The sequence below is a fragment of the Pezoporus flaviventris genome, unplaced genomic scaffold (genome assembly GCF_033815535.1).
Source record: "Pezoporus flaviventris isolate CSIRO_AGI_PZ_B2104156 unplaced genomic scaffold, CSIRO_AGI_Pfla_v1 ptg000188l, whole genome shotgun sequence".
In the NCBI taxonomy this organism is placed as follows: Eukaryota; Metazoa; Chordata; class Aves; order Psittaciformes; family Psittacidae; genus Pezoporus; species Pezoporus flaviventris.
In genome coordinates, this window is record NW_026892736.1 from 463,662 (window position 1) to 476,178 (window position 12,517).

The following is a 12,517-nucleotide window of genomic DNA, read 5'->3' on the forward strand; positions in this document are numbered from 1 at the left end:
AGAGCAAGTGTGTAGGATTCTGAATGCCATCAGAATCAAATATAACTGATGCAGACATCAGAATGTGGAAACAATAAGAAGTTTGGGTATAGGCACATGAGACTGCCAAGATAACTGTGTGTAATTTACTGATATTCCTGAGGTACAGTGTTTTAGCCCTAGTTCTTGGCTACCTCTGTTGTATAAATGACTGTCCTATTTTATAGCATCTCTAGCAGAATGGAAAGCAAAACTTTCCATCAACTCCTGCAGCTGACACTTAAAAAGCACCATGACTGGACTAGTGGGGCTCCTGCCTGGTTTTAATTACATGGCTAACTCAATACAAGGGTAAACACTTGCTGTATCTTTCTCAAACCAGATTTCATGCCATGGTTGAAGCAGTGGCTCTGCTGTCGGGCTGGAGGTTGATGAGGGAATTGCTTGCTTGGGCCAGCTCTGCGATGGAGACTCGTCCTCGCTGTTTGATGTACTGAGCCACGGCAGCCATCTCCTCTGGAGTGATGTAGATGAACTTTCCTCTGTCATCAATCACACCTACAGGGGGAAAAGAAAGGACCTTGAAGTCAGCACTTCGGCTCCTCTCACTTCCCCACTGACATCAGTCGCTTCTTTTGGAAGGGACATTCAAACTGCTGAGGCTGCATACCATATCTAGGGCAGGCAGAACAACGTGCCAGCAGCCAGGCTTTTATCTCCTCTCTACTGCTGGGTCTTTGAGCAGGGCTATGACAATAGGCAAGTGCCCTGGTAAGAGTGTGTTCAAAGTAACATGTTCTTTTCATTGTATACAGCTATTTGGGAGTACCACAGCAGTTACTTCAGGTATGTAGTTTTGGTGCTGATGTTCTGGGTCCTCAGGGGGCTGGTGGAGAAAGGCAGAGAGCAGGAGGGTCCAGGAGGTGCTTCAGAGCCCCTGTGGGGCCCAGTTCAGCCATTCCAACCTGCTCTCTGAAAGGAAATGAAGCTTAATTCCCATATTTCAGTTGCACCATCAAGAATGAGAACAGGTCTCTCTGTTCCTAATGCATTACAGGATCACACACAAGGCAGAAAGCCTCGCTGTGGGTCTTTTGAGGCCCCAGACACAGACAGGACAGTACACACCCTTTATGCTTTGATTCAGAGCACTTTTAGGTCATTTGAATGGGTATCCACATGCACTCACTAAGACAGTTCATTCCCAGCCATAAACCACAGTATCAGGACAATAGATGTTTGTGTTGGCACCTTCCTTGACTTCATCCTTGGAAACAAAAGAACTGCCCAGCAGTAAGCCAGACTTGTGCAGACAGGGAGCTGCCCACAGGCTCAGTCTCTGCTTACATTCCAACTTCGATTGTGTGGGCACATGGCTAGGAGCAAGCACTTCACTTACTACAGCATCCCGGAGAGCCCTGGGATGTTTGCTCTCCCACAGCGTGCCCTACCCTAGTCTTGGCTTTAGCCACAGCACCTTTGAAACAGGTTTGCAAACCACCCCCAAAACATCCAAGGGATTTCTCCAAATACAGGTTTCAGAAGAGATCATTTTTAGCTGGCTCTGCAACTCCTGCAGGCCTTCAGCAGGGCTCAGGCAACACACAGAAGCCTTCTGCTGGTTCCCGCGCTGTTGGGAACATTCACACTCTGCCTCTGTATAATGCATCCTAGGAGCAATCACATCCCATTGTGCTTTAAACAGGAGTTAAGCAGGGATAATAAAAATCAAAGAATCCCAGCCTGGTTTGGGTTGGAAGGGACCTTAAAGCTCCTCCAGCTCCAACCCCTGCCACGGGCAGGGACCCCTTCCACTGGAGCAGCTTGCTCCAAGCCCCTGTGTCCAACCTGGCCTTGAACACTGCCAGGGATGGGGCAGCCACAGCTTCTCTGGGCACCCTGTGCCAGCGCCTCAGCACCCTCCCAGGGAAGGGCTTCTGCCTAAGAGCTCATCTCAGTCTACCCTCTGGCAGGTTCAAGCCATTCCCCTTGGCCTGGCCCTACAGGCCCTTGTCCAAAGCCCCTCCCCTCCAGGTTTCTTGTAGGCTCCCTTCAAGTCCTGCTAGGATCCTTTACAGTTTTAAACAGACATTACACTGGAAGTCTCTCTCTACCACAGCAAAGGAGTTCTCTGCACCACCTATTCAGCAGCTATCAGAGTCCCCTTTGCGTTTTGGCTGTCACCTGTTAGAGTGCCGTCTGCCATCAGGTCCTGGATTCTGTTAATTGCATCCTGTTCAGAAAAGAAAAAGGAATAACAAACAGATCAAGAGGGAGGCAAAAAACATTTCACACATTCACATGAATTACAGGTGGAGGCTTAGATTTCATTCTTCAGCATTAAAATCTTAACTGAAGGATACACGAGTATTTCCACACAGACAGATGCAATGAGCCCTTTGGTTTTCTGAAGGATGAAGTAAGCTCCTACATTCTGGGGTGCTGAAATAACTTCCCTACCTCCAAAAGAGACTTCTATTGCCAGGTTACCTGGCTGATTCCAGGAACTGGGGGTGGTTACAGCAATCTTCCCAGGGAATGGCTGTATTGTGTGAAGACAAATCTGAATACACTCAATATATTCCAGAGCTTTTTATACTTTTCCCTCCTCCATCAAAGAGGAAATCTCTTTTACCAACCCAAAGCAACAACTCATTGCATCTGTTGTAGGTTAACTCTATAGCTACTCCAAGCATGCAGATCTATTACACCTTAAGCTAGTATCTCAGCCTTGGTTTCCACAGTTCTGCCTCTCTCCCTTTCTTGTATTTATGTGAGTGCAGAAGCAGATTATGGTTTAGATTTCAACCACAGAAATTCCCTTAACTGACTCACTGGATGCTTAAATGAGGTTCTGGTTTAAGAGAGGCAGGGGCACAGCAGCCTGGGCTTACAGCAGCGCACACGGCTGTGAGGGGGCATCCTGAGATCAGAACAACAGAAAACATTGGTCACTTGAGAGATATACACCAAATGTGCTCTAATTTAAATGAGCCAAGACACAAGTATACTTCCAAGTTAAACTGTAAGATGTTTAGAGAACAGAAAAAGGATGGGGGTGGGGGGGGGAAGAACCAGCCTTTGCTGATCTTCACCAAAATCCAGCCTTTGCTGATCTTCACCAAAATCCAAGCATCTTCAGCAATGCCAAGACACTGAGTGGGCATTATCCTTATATTATCCTTATATATCCTTATATCCATATATTATCCTTAATAACCCACTTTCTCTCCTCTCCTTTTAAACCTTTTAAACCCATTGTTTCACTTGCACCCCAACAGTTAGTACTTACCTGTGTTCTTAAACCCAAATGTGAAGCCAAGTCCTCCAGCTGGATGACCTTTGTTTTCTATGGGAACAGACAAGAGTTAACTGCAGCTGATGAATTAAAGGGTTAGCATACTTCCTCTCCTTTCAAGCAAAAGATACACCTAATAGACAAAGTAGAACCCGTCATTCTAACTTTGCCTAATAAGCACTTTTCTCTGATGAAAAAACTAACTTAAGTTACTTAAATCAGTCTGCTTTGTGGAAAGACTGAATGCTCCAATGTACTTCGGTGAAGACTCAAATACTTTTGCTAGTGTTCATCCTGAACCTTTCCTTACATAGTGGAATGCATCCCTGCTCATGGCAGGGGGTTAGAACTGGATGATCTCGAGATCCTTTCCAACCCAAACCAGTGTGATTCTATGATTAAGAGGACATAATGAGCACTAGGACAAGAAACAGCCATGGTTCTGCTACCTGAGCTTCTCAACTCTACTTTTCATTTCCAGTGTGCATTAGCCAGATCCCTTTTTGTTAGAGAGATGTTTCAAAGTACCTTTGAAAATGATCACCGGTATATCAATGCATACATAAAATCCAGGCAGGACTGGCAGTATCAAGTGCTTTAGTCTGTTTTACTAATGTCATGTGTATTAATGCCATAGTAATCTTCCTAAGCAAGTGAACACCTTATTAAAGTTGTCAGTGTTGGAAGCGTACTGCTAACGTGCTCCTTTGCAGGCAGTGTGATGATCTGAGAGCAAAAGCAGAAGCAGGAACTGCAAATACTCATTTTGTTGATGACAGAGATTCTTAGGGCAGCCTCTCGGGTCAGGATGCAGCCACCACTGCTCACATCTGGTTTTAGGCTTCTCTGTAGCTCCAGAGAATCACAGCTTGTGCACTCATCTGGAGCTACTTGGTTCCTATTTTCTGATCTGCAGAAGTTCTCAACACTCGTCTGTTTAGATGCAGTAGAAGGATGCACTGTTTGTAAGGAGCTTGGAAAACATAACACTTTGGAAACATTCTGGACTACATTCCTAAGAACTCACATATACAGCCACAAGAGCTGCATCTACATTATCGGATGCAATACTTCTAACATAAATGCATTTGGTTCTAATCTTGGAGGCCACTGAAGAAATAGAAGCTGAAACAGATAAAGCTTCTTAGTCAATAAAATCAGACCCATTCCCCCAAGAAAAAGCCACACACAGACTTTGTAGTTGTGAAGTTTGATGCAGCCAAGCTAGAGAACTGAATACCATGGACTGAACGCATGGAGTTGGAACCAGTCCATGGAATTCAGTTCTCAGAGCTGGGACCTGCCAAGGTTCATCACATCTTCTTTTAAAGGATGGGGGGCCTGGGGGGTGGGTGGTGCAAAGCCACAGAAACAAGAAAAACAGGATTTAAACCTTCACTTCGAGATATTCACCCTCAATGACCAAGTTCAGTGGAAGCTTTCCAAGATAGATCCTGCTGTGAATAAGAGCCCAGAGGGTAGGGTGGAATTAGGATGCATTCCCCCCACACACACACACTCTCTGAAATGTAATGACATTGTGAGGTCCCACTGAACAACACACTTCATGCTTCATGTTCTAGACACAGGCTTAACTTTCATAGAGCAACATACACACATCCACATTTCCTGAATTCATTTAACTTTGGGTGTGATTCTGCTGTTCTCAGCAAGGGATGAAACAGAGCAAGAGCTCTAAGGATTGAATATGAATGGGATCTTTCTGTCCTTATCTTGTAAAGATCATTTTTCCTAAAGGAAAACCAGGAAGGGGTAAAGCCTCTGAGCCCTTCACTATCCCTTTCAGATTGCTGTTTCAATTCACTGGCTGTAACTCAGATGCATTCAGTGATACCCTATCAAGCTGGGTGAGAAGAGTTTGATGGACAAAGTGCAAGCTCCTATTTCCATGGGCCAACAGAGCTGGTGCTCCACAGGCAGGGAGCTGCTGAACCACTCTTCAACCTCTGCCTTCTGAAGCACTAGGAGAACCCACAGAGCTGGTTTGGAAGGCGAGTTGTGTAGCTACAGCACTAGGTAAAACCACAGAGCTCCCACCAAGAGCTGCTTATTCTGCTTATGGCTGCTGTGAGAAGCAAACACAAAACTGCAGCAGAGATGGTGTCACACCCTGAGCGTAACATGGTGTCTCTGCAGCACATGGGTTAAACAGGCAGTGGGGCTGCTGTGAAACCCCCATAGGAAGGGAGATGCTCTGCTTTCAGACAAGCAGAATTAGGGGCTGTCAATCCTTTTGGTACCTTTAAGAAATATCCCATTTAGAGCAACTCCACGTGGCAGCGCTGGAGAAAAGAGGCTGCATTTTACTTCCAACACCCATAGGAACAAAGCATGGCGTGAGTTATCTCCAGCCACTTACACTGCTAAAGTACATTGGTTTTTAATTCATACATTTTCAGACTGCTTGCAGCTTAGCACTGCTTTTTGATCTAACTCAGTTTCTGTCAATAGAAGAGATGGGGGCAATACATAATCTATATATTAAACATACTTAATATTAAATAGATAAAAAGCAGTATTAAAACTTGCAGAAAAAAGCAATGCCCCAGTTCTGCAACTCATCTCCACAGAGGAAATCAGATGTCAAAGTGCTTCTGAATGAGGTTTTCAGCCTGTGCTTAATTTCTCTGACGTCAAGTAGAAGTGACTAATATAAAACTACACATGTGTGCTCAAACACTGAACTGAGAGTTTGTGACTAATCTGTTCCAACCACCACAACCATCAAGGCAACGTGCACAGTAAGAGCCTCCTTCGTTATCCCTTGGAAAAGCTCCTGATTTTCATGGAAGATCCCAAGGGACACTGAAATATCCTATTGTTCTACCTACTGTTGCTCTAGGGCAGCTTGTTTATCAAAAGAGAACAGCACATTTTCCTTAAGCAGCAGCTTGGCAGTATCTTGAAAGCCTTAGATGGAAGAGGTGAATTGGGATCACAGTGTATCACATAGCCCATAGTAACTGAGATGGAGGGTGGTCTTGACAGACAAGGCCAGTTCAGAGTTCCCAACCTCTTCACAGAAACCCCTCTGGCTTCCATGGAAAACAGAATACTGAAATCCCTGCATGGCTGCAAAATGAAATGTGCCATCTGATGGTTCACTGCTACCCCACGGTTTTATTTAGGCTCTTCAAACATGTTACCCATAGCTTTTCCAATCTATTCTCAGCTGTCACATCTGCTTCTGGTGGTGCTTCTGATCAGAGCTGTCTCATCTGCTTCTGGTGGTGCTTCTGATCAGAGCTGACTGGCTTAAGCTGAGGACTTACTGAACAGGGGCTGTTTCCATGCGAGCTGCAGCAATGATGGTATGTCCTAATCCGAGTGCTACTACCTTAGACATTCCCACATTACTACCAGAGATCATGTTAATCAGGAAGCTCCTGACAGAGGCAAACCCAGCAGCCTCTCACTGCATCATGATGGCAATGGGATACACCACCAAAGTGCCACTGACACAGGAGGCAGAGAGCAGCACAGCAAAAGATGCTTGTGCCATAGATGTGCAGTGACTCTAGATCGAGTAGGGGGCTGGAACTAGATGATCTTTAAGGTGCCTTTCAACCCAAACCAGCCTGTGATTCTATGAGTTGCTCAGACTTTCACGGCAATCACTCAAATTCACTCCTTGTGGAGAGATACACATGAGACAAATCACAGATATGTTTAAGTCCATGGTTTTGCTGGGGTAATGGACATGCAAAACTGGCCCAGACTGTGGATTAAAAGAATGATTAGAGAAGCGGTGGCTGCCCCATTCCTGGCAGTGTTCAAGGCCAGGTTGGATGGGGCTTGGAGCAAGCTGCTCTAGTGTAAGGTGTCCCTGCCCATGGCAGGGGTTGGAACTGGATGAGCTTTAAGGTCCCTTCCAACCCAGTCTGTGATTGGGTGATTAGGACTTCACTAAGTATAGAAGCAATTTGCTTACTAAAGAAACCTTTCACACACACACCATGCACTGTCAGATAAGATTCCAGTTTCCAGGAAATGAAGGAAGGGGTTCATTAGGACAAAAGATTTGCATAACATTGTTATAGTAAGAGTAGAAAAATGCAGTTGACCTTTGATACAAAGAAGCATTGTCCTTACAGGTCAGAAGTAGAAAACCTCCTGAGCAAACCACAGCTTTTAAATAACCAACCATACAACATGCTGAAAGGGAGACTGACACACCCTGTTAAAACAAGTGATCTGCTTAAATATCCCTTCTGAACATTAAAACAACATTGCAAACTGCACAGATTAAAAACAAGAGAAGAATTTGCTCGAGGAGTTGTGTTGACCTTTACAATGCCAGTGTTTCAAACACAAACACATCCTGCATGGCAGCCCCACGCTGGCACAGCAATTCTCATTCACGCTGAGCTGAGATGTAGAGATTTTCTATAATCAGTAGCTGATGTTCACAAACAAAAAGCCTGAATGTCCCAAATCCCAGTCAACAGCAAACACTGCTCTTCATAAACGGGGATGGTGATCCAGCAGGGACAGAGTTCATAACGCCTGTCCTTATGAAAGAGGGTTAAGAGCTGCAACCCTGCCCCCAAAAGCCAAGACACAGCTATAATTACAAACCATTTTAACAATGATGGACATGCTCATGCATGGTTAAGTAAATAACACAGACTTTAGCTAAGGTAGCACTTTTATTACTTATTAAACATTGAAGTAAATCAAAGAGGAAGTAAAGATTTGCCTTTTTTCTGCAGCTCAGCTCTTTGACAAAGGTATTTCATACAACCTAACAAGTATGGAAAGAGGAGAAAGACCAGCCGTAGCTTACCTTAACGTATTCCAGAAATTCCATTAGGAAGCTGCGAGACTGGATACAGCAGGAAAACAAGTGTTAGTTTAAACTCATGAACATTAAACGCATCACAGCCTTGTTTAGCCTGCATCCTTCCGAAGCTTTAAACATACACCGAGGGAGATTTTGAACTGGAAAAGAATATGCATCCAGATTTAATCTTAACGAGGAATTTAGGAGAGGTATTTTCTAAGGCACAACATGGCTCAAGTGCAATTTGTGTTTCAGTGTCTTTTAAAAGGAAATCTTCAATCTTTTCTTCTTCACATCCTACATACCCCGAAATAAGCACATCTGGGCGAGTTTGTGTATTAAGTTATGCACACGCTGAGGACATTTTGTTCAGAGGTAAGAGTGCAGAGCGATTGAGGAGACAGAGCTCATACAGATGGTCAAGGGTAGCACGCAGCTGTGCAACACATGTGGGAGCTGAAGCCGTTTTCAAAGCTACGCACCTGAAATCCAGCATTTCAATACAGGCAGCTCAATTTTCAAAGGCAAATGCAAACAATGTGCATTTGAGTTAACAGGGGATCAAGTTCCTCTGCAACCCTGGAAATCAATCAGCCTTCATTAAGTGCTTTGCTCTGGACTCAGGGCCTTAATTTGCAGCATGAGTTCCAGCACGTTAGCCTCAACACAAGGCAGTCAGCTCTTTGTCACAGGATGCTAAAGCACTTCATCCACCACATGGCAGAAGGGTGGTTTGCCATTTCTGCAAGGCTGGTGTCTCCAAATAACTATGTCCCTGTTATTGTTTATGAAGATGACTTTTAAATCACCTACTATTAAAGTTCTAACTCCTCACCCCTACCAAAGATAATCTTACATTGAGATCCAGGCAGCATCAACTGCCTGCCAAGCTCTTTTGAGTGAGGAACACCCTCCTCTGCTCCCACACAGAGACAGATTAATATCTCCTTGACAGGCAGCTTTAGGAACACATTCTGGGTCTAAAGGGTGGTCTAAAGTGGAGCAATTTAACATTTAGGTATAATCTGATCTTCTAATAGGCAAGTATGCATTTCTGAAGGAACCTGTAATAGGAAGTATGCATTTTGCTGTTCTCCTCATCTTAAGGAATTCCCCATCACCAGATACAACTTCTCTTGGAATGGTGGAGGAATTACGTTAATGGAAAGGGATCCATAGTGAGATCTTGTGACTGATGTCAAGCAGCACTGACTCATTACAAACTTCTCAGCCCAAAGCACCCTCAGTCACGCTGAAGGCAACTCCATTCAACTCAACAGGGTCACTTTGCCAGAGAAGCAAATGCATTGGGCAGCCCAAATTTGGCACCTTCAACTCAAGAGCACTTTGATAGCAATTAAAACGAGACTAACGGGTTTTCAGCAGGCAGGAGAAGAACGCTGCCTCCCACAGCACCGAAACTTCTTCAAGTTTGCTGTGATATTATGTCAAGTACCACGTCTCAACCACCATCCCCAGCAGTGCGTCTGCAGGCAGCCACAGCAGCAGCATGAGAAAATTGCTATGCATGAGTTTGAAATAGTCAACCCTAGCAATCATTTGCAGCACTGAATGCCCAGTTTTCCACTGGATAACCCACAAACACACAGGTTATGTCCTGTGAATTCTCTTAACAGCAGCCTTTAAGGCAAGAGGTTGGTTTTCCATTTGATTTCACAACAGCTCCGTTGGTCTAGAAAATAAAACCAAAACCAAGCAATTCCCTCCAGATATGTGGGCACTACCAACCTCCAAATTTAGCCTTACTTTCATCTGGCCCACTGTATGTGGGCAAGGCAGAGCTGATGACAGTAAAAGTTTATCTGAATTCCAGAAAGAGTTTTATTTCAGTGCTTAGATGACAGGAGGAGAGACCTCGTTTCAGCAATATGCATTTTGCCTCAGCACTCTTAAGCTATAGGAGACTGGTATGAGGAACTGCAGCATTCCCCAGGAAATACTCCAGGTTAACCTGTGCCATCTACACAATTTAGCTTTAACAAACAAAACTATTTGGCTGACTCCTGCTTTAAAGTTCTTTTTCATGAGACAGAATGCACTAAGGACAACCCGAGTCTTAACAAAGAGAAAGGAAACTGCAGGAACAGCCGAAGACACGTACCTGTTCTTCTGTCATTGATTCTTCAACCCCTTCCTCTTCAACTACAAAACTCTCCTTCAGCTTCAGGTACTCTTCATACTCTCTCTTTTCCTCTTCTTCCTTTGCCTTCCTTTTCTCCTCTTCCTGTATGGAAAAGACGACAAGTGGTCAGTTTGCTCCTCTTCACATCAGGTTTAAAGTCAAGTCACATCTTCTTTATCTGGTTTTACTAGGATAGGCAGCAGATTCTAACAGGCTCTAAAATGAATCTAAGGTCTCCCTTGATGACATCATTAATTTCAGAAGCCACCCTTCAGGTAGTAACCATCTCCCAAGGCAGTTAAGCTTGCACACAATACACCTAGGCTGCTTCTTAAGAGATCTGAAAGGGAGAAACCCCCTCTTATATTGCAACCTGCTTGCTTCATTTGCATGAATAGGTTTCTTCTGCAGATCCCATGACAGGAAGTCCCTGCCCCAACTGTACTTTTGATGCAACATCCACATTGTCAGTCACTGCCCCAGTTCTGCTGGTGTACACTGGGTGCAATCACAAAGAACAGAGGGGTTACGCTGGTGTCCATGCGTGTGTGAGAAGAAACTGGCTTGTAGAAGAGCTTCAAGTAAAATCTCTTTATGATTTACAAGCAAACTGTGTCAACATGGAGTGTAAAGACCTGTATAAAGTATTTTAGGCTAGGAGGCATGATGTGATTGTACTTAAAAAAGGAGTTTTTACATGTTGGATTGTTAATCAAAACCTATAGGCTCTGCTTTTAGCTAACTGCAATACAAGCTCTTTCGGTTACCCACCCTGATAGAAATGTTAAACACTTAAAAGCAATAATGCTGACCCAGCAAACTCCAAGCCTGTGTCACTGAAATGGTGATGCATTGTGTAGAATAGCTGCACATTCACAAAGCAAAACTCTGGGGAAAAGTTTTGGGATGTGAGAGATCACTTAAATGTTTCAAGTCAAACCAGGTTTTTATTGGTTTACTTTGGTTTTGTTCTTCTCCAAAACACTTCACATATGTAACATCACACAGAAGGAAGATATTTCCTTACAGAACAGTTTCTTCCACAGAGAAACTTATGCTTGCCCAGCACATGGCATGATGAGAGTCCCATTTGCTATCACATTGCAAAGGCTTGATTAAAACCAGGAAAGACGAGTCCATGAAATTGTAGTGACAATCTCAGGGCATTCCTTCACTGTTAGCACAGCAACTGATCTCTCAAAGAACAATTATATTGATTTCTTAATGCTTACCATGCTGCATCTTTGACACTAATATGGTAATTGCTTCCTTAAATGGCTGGGAAACAAACCCTTGTTCCATTAAATCAGGAAGAGACAGGAACAGGTCATTAAGTATACTGAAAACCATCCACATTAAAAGAGTTGCCATGCAAGGCCAAAACCACCAAGGGCCACAAGGATGATCAGGGGCTGAAGCACCTCCCATGCAAAGGCAGGCTGAGAACATTGGGGCTGTTGAGCCTGGAGGAGAGAAGCTGCATGGAGACCTCAGAGCAGCTTCCAGTGTCTGAAGGGGGCTACAAGGATGCTGGAGAGGGACTCTTCATCAGGGCCTGCAGGGACAGGACAAGGGGTGATGGGTTCAAACTGAAACAGGGGAAGGTCAGGTTAGATGTAAGGAAAAAGTTCTTCCCTGTGAGGGTGCTGAGGCACTGGAATGGGTTGCCCAGAGAAGCAGTGAATGCTCCATCCCTGGCAGTGTTCAAGGCCAGGCTGGACAGCGCCTTGGACAACATGGTCTAGGGTGAGGCATCCCTGGCCATGGCAGGGGGTTGGAACTCTTTAGGTCCTTTCCAACCCTAACTATTCTATGATACCAGAAACAGGGATGGGAGAATCGCCCTTCAATAAAATCTGAAGAGAAAATGTACTTGGTCCCAGTTTCATCTAAACAAACTCCCAGAAAGTCACAAAAAGGAATGCTACCAACATGCAGCTATGAAACAACAGGACTGGAAGGATCTTACTGTACACACAAAGTCAAACCTAACTTTTAAACCACTCTCTCATGACAAAACCTACAGATAAGAGGGAGCTCTTGAGACAAAACAAGACTGTTTTCTGGGTCATTCATCACCATAACATTTATAAGCAAAAGCCCAAGAGCAGATTTTTTCCCTATAAGCACTACAGGTGCCAAGAGCAACAGAGCCATATTTCATTTGGAAGTGACAGCAATTCTTTGTTCCTTGCAAGTGCATTACATTTAATCTTGATCTTGGAAATAGAAGAACAACGTTCTTCCCCTGGTCTGTTACAGAGGTTGGAATTCTACAGGATTTGAAATGAGG

General features: G+C 44.3%; 1 protein-coding gene across 1 annotated transcript in view; it reads right to left on the bottom strand.

The window, feature by feature from the left end:
- Positions 1-284: 284 nt before the first annotated feature.
- Positions 285-12,517, bottom strand: part of DDRGK1 (DDRGK domain containing 1) — a 40,458-nt gene continuing 28,225 nt past the window's right edge. Inside the window, exons 5-9 of the mRNA XM_061440987.1 lie at positions 10,204-10,326; positions 8,085-8,123; positions 3,272-3,328; positions 2,164-2,212; positions 285-537 (exon numbers count right to left, since the gene is read on the bottom strand). Of these exons, the coding sequence (XP_061296971.1) occupies positions 365-537; positions 2,164-2,212; positions 3,272-3,328; positions 8,085-8,123; positions 10,204-10,326 (441 nt within the window). The 3' untranslated portion in view covers positions 285-364. The remainder of the gene's footprint in view (positions 538-2,163; positions 2,213-3,271; positions 3,329-8,084; positions 8,124-10,203; positions 10,327-12,517) is intronic.